This window comes from Capra hircus, chromosome 15, assembly GCF_001704415.2.
Source record: "Capra hircus breed San Clemente chromosome 15, ASM170441v1, whole genome shotgun sequence".
NCBI lineage: Eukaryota > Metazoa > Chordata > Mammalia > Artiodactyla > Bovidae > Capra > Capra hircus.
The window spans coordinates 35,103,121-35,125,606 of record NC_030822.1 but is presented as its reverse complement, the minus strand read 5'-3'; the positions used below and the strand labels follow the sequence as shown (position 1 = coordinate 35,125,606).

General features: G+C 36.7%; 1 protein-coding gene and 1 pseudogene across 1 annotated transcript; both read right to left on the bottom strand.

Moving 5' to 3' along the window:
- Window positions 268-2,691, bottom strand: LOC102191819 (annotated as a pseudogene).
- Window positions 17,159-18,193, bottom strand: LOC102183528 (olfactory receptor 52N2). The gene has a single exon (XM_005689779.2). It carries the CDS (start codon window positions 18,175-18,177, stop codon window positions 17,212-17,214), a length of 966 nt encoding a protein of 321 aa, XP_005689836.2. The 5' UTR covers window positions 18,178-18,193; the 3' UTR covers window positions 17,159-17,211.

Below are 22,486 nucleotides of genomic sequence, written 5' to 3'. Positions count from 1 at the left end.
ATAACATCAAATTCAGTACTAGGACTAATGGAAAGGCTAGCGATAGTGTTATTAGATTTAATTAAATTGATTTGTGGGTCTTTTTAAAAGGAAAGGTTCTAAGTTTTCTATATAAGGTCCTAGAGAAGTATAAGAATGATCTGTTAACATTCATGGATTGAAAAATGAATAGATGCTGTCAAATCATGTATACACAGCCTGGTACAAATGTCTTCATCTATGAAGATGTTTTGCTCTCACTTTGTTGGGATTTACTTTTTTCTTTCTTCAGTGCTCTTTTGCTAAAAAAGGTTTGATCATTCCTTCCTGTATTTGCTTAGTCTTTATTCCATAGATAATAAAATTCAGAGTAGGTGGCATAAACAAGTATATGTTAGCCACAAATGTGTGAATGCTGTAAGAGATTGTATGACTCCCAAATCAGTGGGTACAAAAGGTGAAGAAGGCTGGGACATAGGTAATTATGATGGCACAGATGTGGGCAGTGCAGGTACTGAAGTTCTGCTGAGCCTATGCTGAGGACAGGCTGACCACTGCCTCGAGGATCATGCTGTAGGCGACTGTGATGCACAGATGTCAAAGCCCCCAGTCAGGAGGGCAACCATTAGACCATAGATGGCATTGACCTTGATATTTCCACAAGGCAACTTGGCCAAAGACACGTGGTCAAAGTAGGTATGGAAAATCATATTGCCTTTGCAATAGAGCAGTCTTTTGGTGAGTACTGTAAAAGGAATGACAAGTATCATGCCTCAAAGGAAGGTGAGAAACCCACCTTGGCAATGACAGAATTGGTGAGCATAGTAGCAAAGCATAGAGGGTAGCAGATGGCCACATAGCGGTCCAGGGCCATGAGCATGAGCACTCCAGATTTCATCCCTTTGAAGGTGTGGAGAAAAAGCATCTGCACCAGGTAAGCACTGAAGCTAAGCTCTTTGAGATCAAATTGGAAATGCAAAGCATTTTGGGTACAATACTTTGTACACTGAACAATGTCTGTGAAGGACAGTAAGGCTAAGAAATACTACATAGGCCAGTGTAGGGACTCCTCAAGATAAATGAGTTAGTTCAGTTCAGTTCAGTCGCTCAGTCGTGTCTGACTCTGCGACCCCATGAATCATAGCACGCCAGGCCTCCCTGTCCATCACCAACTCCTGGGGTTCACTCAGACTCATGTCCATCGAGTCAGTGATGCCATCCAACCATCTCATCCTCTGTCGTCCCCTTCTCCTCCTGTCTCCAATCCCTCCCAGCATCAGAGTCTTTTCCAATGAGTCAACTCTTCTCATGACGTGGCCAAAGTACTGGAGTTTCAGCTTCAGCATCAGTCCTTCCAAAGAAATCCCAGGGCTGATCTCCTTCAGAATGGACTGATTGGATCTCCTTGCAGTCCAAGGGACTCTCAAGAGTCTTCTCCAACACCACAGTTCAAAAACATCAACTCTTCGGCGCTCAGCCTTCTTCACAGTCCAACTCTCACATCCATACATGACCACAGGAAAAACCATAGCTTTGACTAGACGGATGTTAGTTGGCAAAGTAATGTCTCTGCTTTTGAATATACTGTCTAGATTGGTCATAACTTTCCTTCCAAGGAGTAAGCGTCTTTTAATTTCGTGGCTACAATCACCATCTGCAGTGATTTTGGAGCCCAAAAAATAAAGTCTGACACAGTTTCCACTGTTTCCCCATCTATTTCCCATGAAGTGATGGGACCGGATGCCATGATCTTCGTTTTCTGAATGTTGAGCTTTAGGCCAACTTTTCACTCTCCACTTTCACTTTCATCAAGAGGCTCTTTAGTTCCTCTTCACTTTCTGCCATAAGGGTACAGCATATCTGAGATCTTTTTTTGTACAGTTCTTCTGTGTATTTTTGCCACCTCTTCTTAATATCTTCTGCGTCTGTTAGGTCCATACCATTTCTGTCCTTTATCGAGCCCCATCTTTCCATGAAATGTTTCCTTGATATCTCTAATTTTCTTGAAGAGATCACTAGTCTTTCCCATTCTGTTCTTTTTCTCTATTTCTTTGCATTGATTGCTTAAGAAGTCTTTCTTATCTCTTCTTGCTATTCTTTGGAACTCTGCATTCAGATGCTTATATCTTTCCTTTTCTCCTTTGCTTTTCGCTTCTCTTCTTTTCACAGCTATTTGTAAGGCCTCCCCAGACAGCCATTTTGCTTGTTTGCATTTCTTTTCCATGGGGATGGTCTTGATCCCTGTCTCCTGTACAATGTCACGAACCTCATTCCATGGTTTATCAGGCACTCTATCTATCAGATCTAGGCCCTTAAATCTATTTCTCACTTTCACTGTATAATCATAAGGGATTTGATTTAGCTCATACCTGAATGGTCTAGTAGTTTTCCCTACTTTCTTCAATTTGAGTCTGAATTTGGCAATAAGGAGTTCATGATCTGAGCCACAGTCAGCTCCTGGTTTTGTTTTTGTTGACTGTATAGAGCTTCTCCATCTCTGGCTGCATAGAATATAATCAATCTGATTTCAGTGTTGACCATCTGGTGATATCCATGTGTAGAGTCTTCTCTTGAGCCCACAATTCCCCAGTACAGTCACAAGGTACATGGAGCAAAATGAGAGGGAGATCAGATATGTGTACCTTCTAGCCCAGGTACCCCATTCAATATGAGTGATTCTGGAGTCAGTCTAGTACAGTTGTAACCATGCATAGTGGACAATAGTGGATAGGTTACTCTCTTCAATTTTGATGCATCTCTGAAAAGGAAGAGTTAGGAAATGTATATTAATGTGTTAGTTATTATTTTAACATTTTTGCATAAATCATCTCAACATCTCAATGATATCAATTACCCATAGACAGAAATTATTATATCATAGTTAAAAAAATTGATATTAGTGATGTACCATTGACTGTAAGTCTTGGCTTTTTTTACCACAAAGAATGTATGTATGTATGTATGTATGCATATATATATATATATTTGTAATTTTTCTCCTTTTAATCCCTTTAAGATCTCAAATTCAATGTTATTACCTAATCATTAGTGTAATTTTGAGCAATGATAATGTGTCAACTAGTGATCATTAAGGTGGTTAACAAATTCTTTTCCAGGAAATTGTAAAGTGAGTTGTAAGAATTTTTCTACTTTCTAACTGTGGACATGGATGAGGAGATCTTCTGACCAGCATGAGTATCAGCTATTCTTCAGGTTCTGAGATAGGAGATTTCAAAACATTGTCAGTTATTTTCTTGGTTATTCTCCTCTTCGAAATCTAGACAGGCTGATCAGCAGTAGATAATTAAAATGGACTCATTAATAAGGGAAAGCACTAATGTCTTTATGTGGCTAAAAAGTGATACTAAACCTTCAGCACAAATACACTGGCACCACATCAGAATCCACATTACTCTTTCAGGTTGCTGTTCGTTTCTTTATCTTTGAAACTAAGTCCCCCAAGAACTGAGTTCCCCTGCTAAATTTATGATTAACCTCTGTCCAAATCTTTATTCCCTTTTTTGTCCCCCACCACTCATTCCCCTCAAGATTGATGTGTATAAAAGAAAAGGGGGAATTGAAACCAAGCAGGACCCTATGGGATATCCCAGGTACAAGCCCTTTTGTGTCCACCTCTTGTTTGTGAAATAAAATTTAGTCTCCTAGGTCTCCCCAAGTTCCAAAGGACAGGCTCAAACAGTTAATCATTCAAAAAGGGGTAAAATGGGAATGAAGAAGGTGCAGTCAAACAAGGAAGGAGGTAAGAATAACAAGAAATACGTCAAACTATGGGATAGCATCATAAGAACATAATTTTCCTTGATGAAAGCAGATACCAATATATGACACAAATTCTTTAGTTGTTTTAACAAAAGCCAGACCCCTGCCCTGTCCTCCTCCCCCATCCCCAATCAAGTGGAAACTGCTGACCTCAAACATGTGGACCCTGGACTGGAGTCAAAAGATTGATGATGTTAATTCCTGAAACACCACCACCACCCTACTACCTCACCTAATCAGAAAATAGTCTATGAACTGATCACACATCACATGAGCCTCTTCCCTAACACTGTCTTTTAAAATGCTTGCTTAAAAGACATCAGGGAATTTGAGGCTTTTGACAATGAGCTGCTCATTTTCCTTGCTTGGCACCCCTGCAATAAACACTGTACTTTTCTTCATCACAACTCAGTGTTAGTAGATTGGCTTTGCTGCATGTCAGGCAAGCAGATACAAATTCAGTTTGGTAGAATCTTAGTCTCCAGCTGTATGTCAGGCTTCTAATATTAAAGAACCTTATTTGAGTCCTTTAGATCTGGCTCCAAGACTTATTACTGAGTGAGGCAAAACATGTTGCTCACTAAATACCTTTTGACTTAATTGAAAATTTCAACATCCACTCCTATTTTCAGTCTCAAGTACTTCTCTGTGTCTATATATTTTTTTCTCCCATGGGCAGTGTAACAAGGTATATATTAAATCAGCTTTAGTAGATCTGGCATAATCATATATGTACCAGAAGTATAAAGAAAGGACAATGTCCTAGGAATCCAATGACAGTGATGTATATACTATCCGCAAATTACTCACCAATGTTCTTCCTCTTCTATAACCTAGGTTAGTCATACTAACTTTAGCCTCTCAGGGTGCACTGATTCCTAGAATTTTTGATAAAGTATCAAGGATATTGACCATCCTATTTACCTGTTACAACCTCAAATGTGTTCTAGTTCTTCTTTCAGTCACAAACAGCATTAAAAGTCAAGACAGAAGAAGTAGAGCAGGGGATTATTTTTTGGAATAATACATGGAAAAGTTAATGAAACTCAGTTTCCTCTTCTAGGGCTCTGCTATGTTGCCACAGCCTTTCCCATTTTTTTTTTCTCATTCTTACCAAGAAATTACTTACCAGTTTTCAGCTTTTCTCTTCAAACAGAACTCTAATTCTCTACTTGTTATATGATCACCACATACATCTGTTTTTACACTCTTCCAGGCCAATGTCTCTATTCTCGTACTTCAGAGGCAAATATGTAAGATGGATAGCATTCTGTATTTTATTTCTTAAATATAAATTTATTTATTTTAATTGGAGACTAATTACTTTACAATATTGTATTGGTTTTGCCGTAAATCAACATGAATCTGCCATAGGTGTACACGTGTTTCCTATCCTGAATGCCCCTCCCACTTCCCTCCCTGTACCATCCCTCTGGGTCATCCCAGTGCACCAGCCCCCAGCATCCTGTATCCTGCATCAAACCTGGACTGGCGATTCATTTCATATATGACATTATACATGTTTCAATGCCATTCTCCCAAATCATCCCACCCTCGCCCTCTCCCACAGAGTCCAAAAGACTGTTCTATACATCTGTGTCTCTTTTGCTGTCTCGCATACAGCATTATCTTACCATCTTTCTAAATTCCATGTATATGCGTTAGTATACTGTATTGGTGTTTTTCTTTCGGGCTTACTTCACTCTGTTTAATCGGCTCCAGTTTCATCCACCTCATTAAAACTGATTCAAATGTATTCTTTTTGATGGCTGAGTAATACTCCATTGTGTATATGTACCACAGCTTTCTTATCCATTCGTCTGCTGATGGACATCTAGGTTGCTTCCATGTCCTGGCTATTATAAACAGTGCTATGATGAATATTGGGGTACAGGTGTCTCTTTCAATTCTGGTTTCCTTGGTGTGTATGCCCAGCAGTAGGATTGCTGGGTCATAAGGCAGTTCTATTTGCAATTTTTAAAGGAATCTCCACACTGTTCTCCATAGTGGCTGTACTAGTTTGCATTCCCACCAACAGTGTAAGAGAGTTCCCTTTTCTCCACACCCTCTCCAGCATTTATTGCTTGTAGACTTTTGGATAGCAGCCATTCTGACTGGCAGGAAATGGTACCTCATTCTGGTTTTGATTTGCATTTCTCTAATAATGAGTGATGTTGATCATCTTTTCATGTGTTTGTTAGCCATCTGTATGTCTTCTTTGGAGAAATGTCTGTTTAGTTCTTTGGTTCATTTTTTGATTGGGTCATTTATTTTTCTGGAATTGAGCTGCTGGAGTTGCTCATATATTTTTGAGATTAGTTCTTTGTCAGTGCTTCATTTGTTATTATTTTCTCCCATTCAGAAGGCTGTCTTTTCACCTTGCTGATAGTTTCCTTTGTGGTGCAGAATCTTTTAAGTTTAATTAGGTCTCATTTGTTTATTTTTGCTTTTATTTCCAGTATTCTGGGAGGTGGGTCATAGAGGATCCTGCTGTGATTTATGTCTGAGAGTGTTTTGCCTATGTTCTCTAGGAGTTTTATAGTTTTTGGTCTTACACTTAGATCTTTAATCCATTTTGAGTTTACATTTGTGTATGGTGTTAAAAAGTGTTCTAGTTTCATTCTTTTACAAGTGGTTGACCAGTTTTCCCAGCACCACTTGTTAAAGAGATTGTCTTTAATCCATTGTATACTCTTGCCTCCTTTGTCAAAGATTAGGTGTCCACAGGTGCGTGGGTTTATCTCTGGGTTTTCTATTTTGTTCCATTGATCTATATTTCTGTCTTTGTGCTAGTATCAAAGCATTCAGTGTTTTAGACTCAGAGTTTATAACTCCAGGGACTCCAATTCCCCTCTCATGACACCATTTACCATATAGACACTTAAGTTATATGGCTGCATGGAAAATACACCATCTCAAACTTAATGCAAGTCAATGAGTTCTAGGTTTCAGAGCTGTGACTTGGTGTAAAAGGCATAATATGTGAATTTTAGCATGTTATGTAAATTTAGCCTAGTGTGTAGAGAGCTGACTGGATATATCTAAGCAGGAGAAAAGAGAATTATAATTAGAAACTAAAATTCCCAAGTCTTGTCCCAGATAAATCACATTTTGTGACCCTGAAGAAAATAAATGCACATGGGATAAAGTTTAGGAAATGCATGCATGTTAATCATTGTATGACAGAATTAACATACTCATCCATGTGGATTTTAAAAATACCAGTATTAAAAAAAATTACAAGATACATAGGGGACAGGAAACTTGATGATTTCTGAGAATAGAACAGGGTTTTCTGAAAATGGAGAAAGGAGTTAAAGAAAATTAACATCTAACTTTCAGTTGAAAGTGATTGATCTCTAATATAGTGAAATGCTAAAAGGTAAATATCAATATTAAAATCTAACTCGATTCTACAAGTGCCTTCCAAGTGATAAATATGCTCCATTAAAATTGTATGCTAAAGAACTTATATCAGTATTTGATGGTATCTATCTTTGTAAAAGAACTTTTCAAATCTCATAAATCAGCTTTAACAGATGATCATTTACAATCAATTTTGTTGAGTGGAAGCAGTAATCTTGAACCTTATGTAACTGCAATGTTACCACAAAAACAGGACTTTCTTTCTTCACTAGCAGATCTAAATTACCAACAAAATGTACTAGATAATTTGTACTGTTTTGAATTTTGTCAGTAAAAATTGTAGACATTTGTTTTCTATTTTGTATAAATAACTACATTATATTCTTACATCTTGCTTGAAGAACCTACGTTAAGTACTATATTGCCATTTATAGAAAATTTTGCCAACCTTTGGTTTAGAAAACTATGTAGAAAAATTTCCTGTAATTTTGGAATCCCAATTTTTTATTTCCTTTCTTCAGATGTTAATCTAATATTAGTATTTATTCTGTGCTTTCAGAAGTAATCTATACTTATTTCTTTATTCACATTTGCATGCATTAGTCGTTCAGTCATGTCTAGCTATTTGTGATCCCATGGACTGTAGCCTGCCAGGTCAAGTTCTCCAGGCAACAGTACTGGAGTGGGCAGCCATTCCCTTCTCCAGGAGATCTTCCTGACCCAGTGATCGAACCTGGGTCTCTTGCATCGCAGGCAGATTCTTTACTATCTGAGCCACCATGGAAACCCTACTCACATTTTATGCTTTATAATTTTTAATTTTTTGATTTTTAAATTTTATTTCAAAGAATCTTTATTTAATAGTTGTCTAAGTTATGCCTAGCCGTTGCTAATGCAAAAATTAGGTAATGAATAATTTAGAATGAAAATGCATCTAAATTCAAGGGAATTCTTGGCTATTAAGGAGAAAAATGAAAACTCATTGATCTCTAAAATCTCATCATACAGAAGGCTAATTAGTCTGCAGTAAGCAGTTCACATGGGTAGGACTCTGTTTTGTTCACTAAAATATCTTGCTGGCTTGTAACAGTATGTGATATTTCATAGGTATGCAACATCTATTTGTGGAGTGGACAAACAAATGAACTGTAGGGATGGAAAACTTTTTCCTTCTTCCCTGATAGATTCTTTGACTGGTCTAGCAATTAAATTGACCTATGACAGGTGAATAGGATGGAAACAAATTTTGTAAGTATAGGAGCCTCACAAAAATATGAAACTCAAAGGCAGTTAACCACTTGAGGCTTATATACTATCTTGAGATTAAGAATAGGCTAGAGAAAGTCTTTTCTCCACTGGATATCTTTCCCCTTTTGTTATAGATTAATTGATCATAAGTGTGTAGGTTTATTACTGGGTTCTCTGTTCTGTTCCATTGATTTATATTTCTGTTTTTGTGCTGGTATTATAGTGTTTTGATTACTGTAGCTTTGTAGTGTAGCTTGGGCTTCCCTGGTGGCTCAGAGGTTAAAGCGTCTGCTTGCGATGCGGGAGACCTGGGTTCGATCCCCGGATCGGGAAGTTCCCCTGGAGAAGGAAATGGCAACCCACTCTAATATTCTTGCCTGAAGAATCCCAAGGATGGAGGAGCGTGGTGGGCCCCAGTTCATGGGGGCTCAAAGAGTCGGACACGACTGAGAGACTTCACTTTCTTTCTTTAACTTTCTTTGAAGTCAAGAAGCATGATTCCTCCAGCTCTGTTCTTCTTTCTCAAGATCGTTTTGGCTATTGAGGGCCTTATGTGTTTCCACACAAATTTTAAAGTTATTTGTTCTAGTTCTTTGAAAAATGCTTTTGGTATTTTGATAGGGATTGCCTTGAATCTGTGGCTTGCCTTGAGTGGCATGTTTATTTTAATGATACTGATTCTTTCAATCCAAGAGTATGGTACATCTTTTCATCTCTTTGTATTGTTTTCAATTTCTTTCATTCATGTCTTATAGTTTTCCAAGTATAGGTCTTTTATTTCCTTAGATAGGTTTATTCCTAGGTACTTTATCCTTTTAATGTGATGGTAAATGGGATTATTTCTGAATTTCTATTTCTTATAGTCTGTTATTAGTGTATAGAAATGCAACAGATTCTCTTCAATAAGTGGTGATGGGAAAATTGGATAGCTACATATATAAGAATTAAATTAGAACATTTTCTAACATCATATTCAAAAATAAACTCAAAACTCATTAAAGATCTAAATGTAAGGCTAGAAATAATGAAACTCCTAGAAGAAAACGTAGGCAGAACACTCTTTGACATAAATTGTAGCAATATTTTCTTCTATTTGTCTCCAAAGCAAAAGAAATAAAAGCATTACAAATAAAAAAAATGAGACCTATCTAGACTTAAAAGTTTTTGCAAAGCAAAGGAAACCATTGACAAATTAAAAGACAATCTACTGAATGGGGAAAATATTTGATATGACCTATAAGGGATTAACATCCAAAATATATAAACATGTCATACAACTCAATGTCCCCTCTCCAAAAAAATCATTTAAAAAAGATCAGAAGACCTGAATAGACATTTTTTCAAAGAGGAAATGAAGATGGTCAACAGACTCATGAAACAATGCTCAACATTGTGAATCATTAGGGAAATGCAAATCAAAATCACAATGAGATATCACCATAAACTATCAGAATGTCTGTCATCAAAAAGACACAAATAGCAGATATTGGTGAGGATATGAAGAAAAGGCAACCCTTGTACATTGTGTGTGGAGATGTAAATTGGTTCAGTCACTATGGAAAACATGTAAATGAGCTCTGTTGAGTTGGCTTAAAGAAAATTTAATTTTAATTCCCACACAAATGTTCAAAAAAACATAAGCTAACCCAAATGAATTTCAGGTTCATGTGATCAGAAAAAAATTCAATATTGTATGAAAACTTGTATTAGATTTAGTTTAAGTTGGTTGGTTTGATTAATACAGACCTATCTGTATAGTCATCAATATTAAGTGTAATAATTTTATTATCCCTAGACTTACTGTAAGCCAGTGAGATCTTATTATTTCTATTATAAAAGTTTGTCAGCAAGAAAAATAACTTGGTCTGATGAAACTTTTAAGTAAATTAAATGTAAATGAAATATGAGTTTTTAGGCAAATGTTTTAAGAATAATTATGTTTTAGGTTTGTCTATCTAAAAATAGTTTCTACAGACTTTTGGTAACTTGCAACTTTAGAGTTTTTGTAAGTTAAGTTAAAAATGTTAATTCATTGAATAACAGTTATCATTTCCAAAAAGATAAAGCACTGAAATATTAATCTCTAAACAAGTCTTAAGTTTACCTACCTTTGTCTTCTTATTAGAGAAAAACTAAAGATGTTTAAGTTGGCTGGACACACATCTTGTACTAAATTGAGGGAAAAGTTATACTATGAGAAAATGAGTGTTTCTAGAGTTTACAGAATATATTCATAAGCTTGTCAATTGGGAAATACTGATATGACAAACATTTCACAGTTACCTGTTTCTTGGTTTTTGCTAAAATTTAAGGTTTTAAGGTTAAAGATTAAAATATATATAGATATATGTCACTAAAGTTATAAAGAAATAATAAAAATATTTCAGTATGCAAATAAAGTAGAATGTATGTTTTCAGTAAAATAAGGTATGAGAATAAGGTATGAGAGTGGAAATGTATCTTAAGGGAAGAAAAAGTAATTTTATCCCAAATTTGGTTGTTTTTCAATACGAAAAAAATAAGGGGAAAATTAAAATGAATACAGGAAGTTTTGGGAGTTTTTGGAAAAAGAACCCTGAGAAAGAAATTTAGTGTATGATAAGGACTAGCTTGGTAACACACTCCAATATTCTTGCCTGGAGAATCCCCATGGACAGAGGAGCCTGGTGGGCTATAGTCCATGGGGTCGCAAAGAGTCAGACACGACCGAACAACTAAGAAGAAGGACTGGCTAAAATTAGGTTGAATTTAATTGAGTAAATGACTTTTATTATTAAAAATAATTTGGAGCAAAATCCAAATTTGATTTTCTGTCTCTGTTAAGAGAACAAAGTTTTCTTGGAATGCTGATCTGCTTTCAGTTCAGTTCAGTTCAGTCGCTCAGTCATGTCCGACTCTTTGTGACCCCATGAATCGCAGCACGCCAGGCCTCCCTGTCCATCACGGACTCCAGGAGTTCACTCAGACTCACATCCATCGAGTCAGTGATGCCATCCAGCCATCTCATCCTCTGTCGTCCCTTTCTCCTCCTGCCCCCAATCCCTCCCAGCATCAGAGTCTTTTCTAATGAGTCAACTCTTCCCATGAGGTGGCCAAAGTACTGGAGTTTCAGCTTTAGCATCATTCCTTCCAAAGAACACCCAGGGCTGATCTGCTTTAGATAATGAATTATAAATTTCTTTAACTTTAAGTACTCTGTTGTAAATTTCTGCATTTGCCTTTAAAATTTTTATTGTCATTTTGATTAAGTGAATAAGTGCTGTTTCACAATAGCCTATGATCCTTCTTGACCAAGTGTTTTAAAATGTCTTGAAGACTGTTTTGTATACTTCTCACAAACTTTCCAAAGTCAGATTTTAATTAAATTTATTCTGATATCTAAATAGCTTTGGAATGATTTGGAGGGGTTCTCAAATGTGTAAAGAGATATTAAATTAATTAGGGTTACTTGGTACATTAAACTGCATGGAAACACTGTTAAATGAGTGGTGCTAAACTTCATTAGGTTATATTATATGAGTAAATGTCATAATTTAAATGTCCTAGAAATTATATAATATAAAATTTCTAAAATTTGTGTATGTCCTAGCATATTATCTTTCATAATTCTAGTTATTATCGTAAAGTATTATATGTCACAAAAATAACCACATTTCTTTCTCACTTGCATTATAATCAGATCTTTAACCATGACCTGCAAAGTCTTTGTCATTTACTGACAATTATTGTTGTCGCCGATGTTTTTGCAAAATGCTTCATTTTCAAAAACTTCATACAAAGGGCTTTTAGACAATGACACATTTCTGATAAATTTTAGATCATAACAGTGAATTGGGCAAGAAATTAAAGAATTCTAATGGAAACTCTGATGATTTCATAAAACACTATTGACAAAAGATTAAGATCAAGAATTAATTACATAGGACTGTGTGAACTAATGAAGAAGGTCATAAGTTTTATGTCTTTTGCCTAAAGAATTGCTGAATTAATTTTTGCTTTCTGTATATTAGGAAATCTTTCCCCTTAAACTAATTACGACTTACAGAAATTTAGTAAATTATACTTTTATAAGTAGAATTGAAATATTTATTTTTCCTATCTACCTAATTCAGCCAGAATTTGGAAACTCTTAGTGAGCATTTTTATTTTTAGTAATATAGTTACATGCATAAGTACAATAAGGGTGTCTCCTTGTAACAGACATAACTGGAAACATTGGTTATATTACTATGATGTTGACTGGAATATTATATTTGTGAATATCCATAAAATCAGATATGTTCAAACTGGTTTAAAAAACTAAAGTAAATTTATGGACCTGTGAAAATGCTTGGAAAAATGACTTGGTATCTTGCTTACAGGGTTTCCCAGCAGCCTTACCAGTTTACCACAGTAATCTACCTTTAGATGAAGATTAGATGCCCCATGATCTGAAACTTGGAGATTATGCACATTGGAAAAGATATCAGATAAAAGACATTTTACAGCCACATTGAAAGGAATCAATTAGGACTCCTCTCCTGCCGGGGTCCAGCCCCCGCAGGATCCAGGGGAACCTGAAGGAAAAACGGCGTCGGCGGATGATTTAGAGAGCGATAAGGAAAGAATATTGTAGATAAGAAAATAGAGGAGAGAAATAGGCTGATATTCCTTGGTTTACACAGAAAGCCAATAAAACTTTGAGACAAGAAGTTTGCCCTGTTCACGGAGGCCACAGGTGCCTTCCTGGTCTCCCAAGGGAGTGAAGATGCAGAACATCTTCCCGTTAGGTCTTAGAAACCCAGGCAGATAAGTGAACGCAGGGAGCCTCTATGCTCCAAGGGATCAGCCTGAAAAAGAAAGTAAGAAAGAAAAAAAGAGGAAAAAGAAAAACACGGGGTGATCAAGCTTCTTCGAGCAAAGCCCCATAGCTTTATTTTTAAAAGGTACTTTTATACCTTGTCTTATACATAGAGGGAAATGAAAGATGCAAAGTCATACAGAGTTAGCCCAAACATTACATCTGTTTTGTCTTTATCAAAACCAGGATTTTTTCTGCAAACCTTTCCCATAAACAATGTGTGTACATTATCTTCTGGCCTTGGAGGCCTGTGAATATTTTATGACCCTCTTTTGATAAAGGCTCTCAACCAGAAAACTTATTTTCCCTTGAAATGTTTTTTCTTATATTTCTAATCTATGTCAGCCTCAAAAAAGTATTAAACAGAGTTACATTCTCACGAAGCAAAGGTGCAGTGAGTTACAAGAAAGAACCAATTAGCTCAAAAAGTCTGATGTGGTTAATTTCAAGGCTACACTTGTTTTTCTTACTTTCCAACTATGTTAACTGATGCACTCCCAGGTGCACAGTGGATAAGAGATATGGGAGCTTAGCAACAAGCATTGGCCCAATAATGAAATCCTATGCCTAGCCCTACTCTAATAACTTTTAACTCTTTAAAAGGCTCTATGTTTTAGGCTTTCCATGCCTCTCACAGTTAGGAGGATGTAAATAATCATATGCATAGCTGCAAGAGTCTGGATATACCTGCCAAGCAAGCTATAATGCTAACAGAGGGGTTTTGATTGGAAATATTCCTCTCATGTCCAGGAGACTTATTAGCTATAGCCCTAAGTTAATTTTCTCCAGAGAAAGGTGGTCAGGAATAGCCCCCTGTTAATGTCAGAGGAGTTGGTGAAAGTCATGAAATAGTAAAACAGACAGATTCTGGTTTTGGGGTAGATGCTTGAGAAAGCCTAGGGAGCCCATTGAGTCCTGAAGCCTTGCTTAACAGTTCTCTTCCACATGACCTTGTCATGGGTGGGATCTCCTGTGGTGGCTCCCGGCACTCTCCTGAATGGATTGCAATTCATAGACAAGAAGAATAGAACATCTGAAGTAGACAGCTGACCCAAAATGCTGGACCGGGTCTGTATATGATTATCTTGATGATTGTTCACACTTTTGCTCATAAATAAATGTACTTCTCTCTTGGGATCAATCATATTCAACTATGAAAAACCAGTTCAACTTTAGTTTAGTGGCCAATTTCTAGTACTCCTAGGTTACCTAGGTTGATCTGTCCTCTTCACTGTTCTAGTTGGATGGCCCTTTAGGAAGTTTAACAGAAGGAAGTTATAGTTCTGTTCTGATCACTATTGATATTACTAGGTAAGACCCTTTTGTGTTGTTGGTCAATCATAGTTGCCATAAATGGGAGCTTTCTTTAAAGTTACACAGACTCCGTTAGAGCAAAGAGCTAAATCACAGTCAAAGAATATAACTTCCCTGTTATTAGAAGGGCCACTTCCTCAATTATGAAATGAATTTACATGGCTAACAACAAGCAATGGTCATTTAAGTTTAAAGGTCCTCATTTTGGGAATAGTTAAATCATTTTAAGGATAATCAGCCTAATAGCACTAGGAAATTGAGCTGTGTGCCTTATGAACATGGGATATATCATTACCTTCCAGATTCAATAATTGTTTTGTAACTGATTGAGATGACCAGGAAAATATTCGGTAGCTTTTAACAGGACCCAGTGGATTTGTGGAACAAACTTATGGTCTTGGCTCACCCCAGGTTGGTAGGAAGATGCACAATTGGTTTCCTTTGGACTCAGGTTTGCCTGATAGAGCTTCCCTGATGGCTCAGTTGGTAAAGAATCTGCCTGCAAAGCAGGAGACCCTGGTTTGATTCCCATCTCCACTGGAGAAAGGATAGGCTATCCACTCCAGTATTCTTGGGCTTCCCTTGTGGCTCAGCTGATAAAGAACTTGCCTGCAATTCAGGAGACCTGGGTTCAATCGTTGGGTTGGGAAGATCCCCTGAGAAGGGAAAGGCTACCCACTCCAGTATTCTGGCCTGGAGAATTCCAAAGACTAGTCCATGGAGTCACAAGGAGTTGGACATGACTGACCAACTTTCACTCACTCACTCAGGTTTGCCTACGGGTAGCCTTGAAAGTGACCCTGCCAATCTACTTTTAATGTATCACACTGGGTCCAATAAGTTTTCTAGTGGTAAGGTCACAGGGCTGCTTAACTTGGAATGAAGGATGTCATTAATCACATAGAGGCTTTAACAAAATTTACTCAGCAAGCTTTGAATGATAGTAATCAAGCCATTAACTTGGTAAATTTGAAGTCTCCATGATGACAAAAGTCCTACAGAATCACATGTCACTCAGCTTTCCAAGGGTGGGCCTTATGCTATAATATGTACTGAATGTTGTGTCTTTAAAGCTGATGAGTCTTCTAATATAACCAATCTTATGATACATAAGAAGAGTCAGATTTCTATTCTGAATGATCCTTTTCTCAGTTTAGGCAAAATATTAGTAAGATAGTTTGGTTTAGGAGGATCTAGCTTAAATCTTTACTAATGACATTGTTACTCTTATTGGCAACTTGGATTAGTTGCGTAAGATAATATCTAAAAAAGTTGAACTACTGGTCACATCTGCAGTTGTTTATAAATTAATGAGCATGAACAATGTACTTACAAGGTAGAATTGGCATAAGTCTTACTGGACAACTTGAAATTGACTGTCAGCCCTTCTAGACATCTTGTCAATATAGGCTATATAAGAGTAAAGAAATAACTAGACTATTAAGATCTGGCATTGAGGGACATGGTGGATTCAGAACAGGAAAGCAACCATGCTGGCATCAATGGATGAAATAATTAATCACCTAATTCTTAAATTAATGAAATAAAATTATTTTTATGGCATAAAAATTCTACATAAAATTTTCTGTGTCATTTAAGCCACTACCATCATTTGATAAAAAGCATGGAAGCTGAGATTTAGAGAGATTAAAGTCTGTCAAAGTCTTGTAATTAGACATTAAGACACAAAATTTATACTTTGGAACTCTTCAAATCCAAAATTAATGTGTTCCCCAACTCTTCTGCACTGATTTTTTTCTCTCTCCATATTGAATCCACTTTCTATCATGTCTTCTCTTTCACATTTGTTTTCTCACGATCCCTGGCTAAAATCTAGCTTCCAAGTACCTTGAGGCCAGGGATTACATCATACTCAGTTCTGCCTTTCTTTCATTAAACCCAAGGTGTGACCCACAATATGACCTTAATAAGCATCTTGAAAAAAAATGAGTGAGTGAATGAATTATTACATATACTAGAAATTAAACAAGTGCCTTTGCTTGCTTGACTGATAATATCACAATTATATTTTTAGGTGTATTTTAAATGGAGGGTTCCAAACTGATGAAATGAAAAAAATAGAAAACTTAGATATGTATAAAATGAAAAATATTTTAAAATATTTAGTTGATAGTTAAAATTGGGAGATTTCACAAAACATTTGAATTTAGCTTGCTTAAAAAAATACTGGAAAGTACTTAATACTTGGCCCACATAACCCCATAGCAATAATGTGCTTGATTTGAGTAGAATCTGTCCTTTATGGAGAGGATATGCTTGCTACACATCACCACAGCTTCTTGTTCTTACACACAATGCTTGTATTGACATTAGGCCTGTGTTTTTCATTTTCTTACCTATCTGTTCACATGTCATGAGTCTATTAACCCTTATGTAAAATATAATATCTATAAGAAATGAGTATGTTACTTCTCTATTCTGCATTTTCTTTTTTGGTATAACTCTACACAGAAAAAAATTCCATAATGTATACTTGAAAAGGTTTCAAAGAATCTATCTACTGGAGGACTTAATCTTTAATACTATTTTTTTTACAAACATATCGCAGCTTTTACAAATTTCTTGCTTCTTTTACAAATTTACTCACATCTTTTACAAATTTCTTCTTCATTCTTTTTACCCCCCTCATCACCCCACCCCAATCAATGTGTCTATTTTAAGACTTATGTGTCTTGGGTAAAAACAAACTTTTCTCCAAGTAAAAGTTTGATCACACCCTCACGAATCTGTTTGGTCTTGATACCATAAACAATTGGGTTCATTGTAGGAGGCAGTAGCAGATAAAGGTTGGCCACAATGATGTGTATGTGGTGAGGGATACTGTGTCCTCCAAAACGGTGGGTGAAAAAAGTGAAAAAAGCTGGGATATAGGTGATCACAATAGCACAGATATGTGATGTACAGGTGCTGAAGGCTTTGTGACGAGCATCTGTGGATGACAGGCTCACCACAGCTCGCAAGATCATAGTGTAAGACACTGCAATACAGCTCATGTCAAACACACCAATGAGGAGAGCAACCATCAGACCATAAATAGCATTGACCTTGACTTTGCCACAGGACACCTTGGCCACAGACATGTGGTCACAGTACGTGTGGGGAATGAAGTTGCCTCGACAATAGGGCAGGCGCTTGGTAAGGAAAGTGAATGGAAAGATGAGCATCACACCCCTCAGCAGAGTGGCAAGACCAGCCTTGGCAATGACAGCACTGGTGAGGATGCTGGCGTAGCGTAAGGGGTGGCAGATGGCCACATAGCGGTCCAGCGCCATGAGCATGAGCACCCCAGACTCCATCCCAGTCAACATGTGGACAAAAAACATCTGAGCCAGGCAGCCTTTGAAGTCAATCTCCTTAAGGTTGAACCAGAATATGCACAGCATGTTGGGTACCGTGGTGGTGCACAGGGTGACATCTGTGAAGGAGAGCAGGGCCAGAAAGTAGTACATGGGGCGATGCAGGGCCTCCTCATGGCCAATGAGGTAGATGAGTCCACAGTTGCCCACAAGAGCAATGATGTACATGAAGCAGAATGGCAGGGAGATCCAGATGTGCGCGGTTTCCAGCCCAGGAACGCCATTCAAGATAAAGAATTTTGGGGTTAGACTGGAGCTGTTGGCTCCAAACATAATGGCTGACAGGAGGAGGGCATATTACATTCTTTAAAAGTGGTCCTTTCCTGGACAAGAAAATAACTCAGAGGTGAGCAGAGGACTTGAAAACAAAATGTAAAACAACAATGATCAAAATGACTTTTCAAATGAGAAGTATTGATTAAGTTCCTTGGGGTCACCTTATCTAAATTCATATTCCATCTCTGGTTCTTACCTAGGATATGATATTGATGAGTTATTTAGCCATTTTATATCTGTTTTCTCAATACAAAATGAAAACAATAATTGTGCCTGGCTCAGAAAGTTGTCAATATTTCTCAGTAAGATAATCTATGTGTTGTGCTAAACCTGTGTATAACACATAGTGTTATACAAAAAATATTAGCAGTAGTATTGCTGTTGTTATCACTATTATTATAATTTCTTGCATGTGTGCTAAGTTGCTTGTCATGTCTGATTCTTTGCGACCCTATGGACTTCAGCCCACTAGGCTCCTCTTCCCTGGGATTTTCCAGGCAAGAGTACTAGAGTGTGTTGCCATGCCCTTCTCCAGGGGATCTTTCTGACCCAGGGATTAAACCTGCGTCTCTTATGTCTCCTACACCTCAGGTAAGGTAAGGTGAGGTAAGAGTGCCCCTTACCTCAGGATAAACATCACATGTGATCAAAATTGCCCTGATTAATATAGTAAATTCAATCAGAGCTGCTCAGCTCTGCTGTAATTCAAGTGCCATTTGCCCTTTAGGATAGGACAGGTAATATGAGATTTTGAAAAACCTCAATTATATTGAGATGATTGAGAGGTGAATTTTAGATAGCAAGTGCTAGTAACTAGGAACTCCAAGATTAAAATATATTCTCATATCTTAGAAAAATAATTATAAATGTCTCAACTCAAAAGAAATCTAGGGATATCTCATCCAGCTAAATCCCTGCAAGTTCTTGCTGATTCCAGGTAGCAAGTAACTTCTGCAAAGAGAACTGGCATACATGAGATTCCACCTCTGATGTCTGCCTCCTTCTAAGATAGCTTGAAGGCACTAAAGCCACAAGACGGAAAAGAAAAGACCAAGATATTAAGATATCAGAGAAGGAAAACTTTTGGCTCTGTTCATCTGGCTTGTAAACTAAAACTGATTATGGCAAATTCTCAGGCTCTTCCGAACATCAACACCATATAACTAAATAATCTATCCACACTTATTAAATCATAAACAGATGAACAGATCTGTTCGGTGCCAGTTCTTTTCCTCTTACCTTAAGTAAGATTTATCTTTATATCTTCCCTGCCAGATGATTCTGCTATAACATGAACTATTTTAAAACTTAAAATATATTTGTAAAAGGAAAAGTAGATGGATCTCTGAAAATATGAGAGCGAAGTTTTATTGTATGCTTATTTATAGAGACATAGATACCCAGGCTCCATGATGGACTTGAACAAGTCTCATATCTTCCTTTTTAAAATTTTTGTGACTTTTACAGAAGGAGGAAGGTGATAAAAGTACATAATTAGAGGTGTTAGAATGGGTAAATGGAAGTTAATCCTCCAGCTGGTGTCTAATAAGTCATTAATGTACTTTACAAATTATAATAATAAAAATAACTCTCTGGCTATATGCTAATATATATATTTAACAGAGGCTTATTGATATCATTCTAGTTTCTAGAGATATATTCATGACTGAAATAGAAAAAAACCCTGTCCATTCGTGGAGCTAATATTCCAATGGAGGTTAACTTCTACCTTCAAATTTGTATCAATGGCTAGGGTGTATTTTACCATCCTCATTTTATATATGAGGAAATGTAAGTTCAAGGTAACTTGATGAGAAGTATGTCAGCAAAAATTTAGAAATTGGTAAAGCCAGGATTCAAATCCAGGTTTGTTTGACCTTGAAGCTGTGTGTATAATCATTCTATATCTGTTGCCTAAACTGAAGAACTGTATTAACTGGACATAACTAGCTTAATTTGCGATGACAGAAGAAGAAAGGAAAAGCTTGCTCTTATTACCATCTTAGAGAAAAGATAGAATAAATGTGTAAAGTTATATAGAAAGTCAGTCTTTATGTAAAGGACCTATCTACAGAGAGAGAACTTACTTATCTGTGAAATAGCCAGATTCCTATTCCTGGACTTATTGACACAGACACTGTATAAAACCTGGTAGGGGGGTTGCATGAGATTTCTGCTTCCCTGGTGGCTCAGTGGTAAAGAATCCACCTGCAATGCAGGAGACAAGGGTTCGATCCCTGGGTTGGAAAGATCCTCTGGAGATGGAAATGGCAACCCACTCTAGTATTCTTGTCTGGAGAAGACCATGGACAGAGGAGCCTGGCAGGCTACTTCTGTGGGATTCCAAAAAGAGTCAGGCGTCACTCGGCGACTGAACAAGAAGAAGAAAATATCTACAGGGAAGCCACTCAGGAATTCCTCTCACTACCTTCCAAGATTCAAGTATACTCATCAACTACTTTCCACAAAACACATTCTCCTGGAAGCAGTTTTGAGTATAGATATCTATTAATGAAGGCAAAACCTTTTGCTTTCCTCCCTTTCAAGTCCACTGTTGTCTGTAGTTCATCGTTAGTGAACCATGAGGTAGTTTTAAACATATTTCACAATTAGGGGAATGCTGTTTCTTTCCTTAGTCCCCAGAGAAATAGTCATGTATTATGCTTAGAGTTAAAAAGAAATACTGAGTTTCTAATCAACAACATCTCAAAGAAATTGCATTTCTTGTATGAAAAACTTTACATCTGGGGAAAGTGCAAGTCTTTGGGAATCTCTGAAACTCACCTCAGTGTGGGCAAAGACCAGACTTATGGGCATGACTGAGACTTCTGAGTGTCAGACTTCAACAACCAGTTTCCACCTCTACATAGAATTTCTGTGTCTTTTGAGGATTCCACATACTTGAGTGTTTACAGCTGATTGGATCTCCACATTAATATGTCAGAGGGCTCAGGTTAGAATAAAATTCCTTTGGGACTTTCAAAATTATTTCTATATTTATCAGCTTTTATATTCATAATTATCAGCAGGAGGGATGTTGATAAGAGTATTAAAGTTAAATATCTTCCCCCAGGTGTGGTTTCTAACCAAGAGTTCTGATAATCATAAGAATTATTTGCTTTTCACTTATCTTGCTTTATAAAATAATGATCTAACTATGTAATCATAAAATTTCAAAAATATACTGAAACATATTCAATGCATATAACCTATGTTGCATATATGTTCATTATATATTTCCTTGGAAATATACATATACTATTTATTTTATATTTTAAATTTAGAGAGAGAGGCAGAAATTGAAAGTGACAGATACAGAGAATAAAATATATCATATAAGAATAATAGAAATATTTTGTGCCTACTTTGTGGTTTGTCCTGAGTTTATTAGATATGCTAATAAATACACAAACCTGCGCATGTGAGCATATTATACATATGTGTATATATTGTGGCAAAATAGTTTTACATTTATCTTACATTTTATTACCTGAGTTTACCCTGTACTGTTTTATTATGAAGAAGACTAATTCTGGAATGATTGAAAAGCAAATTGAAATGATTTTTATCATTCTCAGTGGTGAATATGTAAAGATTCCTGTTAGAGCAAATGTTGGAATTGTCTCAATTAACCATTGAAAGTGTATCACAAAACTCCCCTGATACTGTGATACTCTAACACAATATTGGGAAAAGTTTAAAGTTGTATGGTTATTTTGCAGAAAAGCTGAAATACTTATATACTGGGAACTATAAAATATTGATACAGAAAACTGTAGATGATTCAGAGATATGGAAAGATATGCCTTGCTCTTGAGTTGGAAAAATCAATATTGCTAAATGACAAAACTATCCAAGGCAACCTACAAATTCAATGCAATACCTCTCAAATTACCAATAGTGTTTTTTCAGAGAGCTAGAACAAATCATTATAAAATGTGTGTGGGAACACAAAAGACTTTGAATAGCCACCGAAATCCTGAGAAAGAGCAAGAGCTGGAGACAGCATTCACTGGAACTTCAGGCTATACTATAAAATTATTGTCATCAAAACAGAATAGAGAACCCGGAAATCAACCCATGCAATTATGGTCAATTAATCTACAACAGCGGAGAAGGCAATGGCACCCCACTCCAGTACTCTTGTCTGGCAAATCCCATGGGCAGAGGACCCTGGTAGGCTGCAGTCCATGGGGTGGCTAAGAGTTGGACATGACTGAACGACTTCACTTTTAATTTTCACTTTCATGCATTGGAGAAGGAAATGGCAGCCCACTCCAGTGTTCTTGCCTGGAGAATCCCAGGG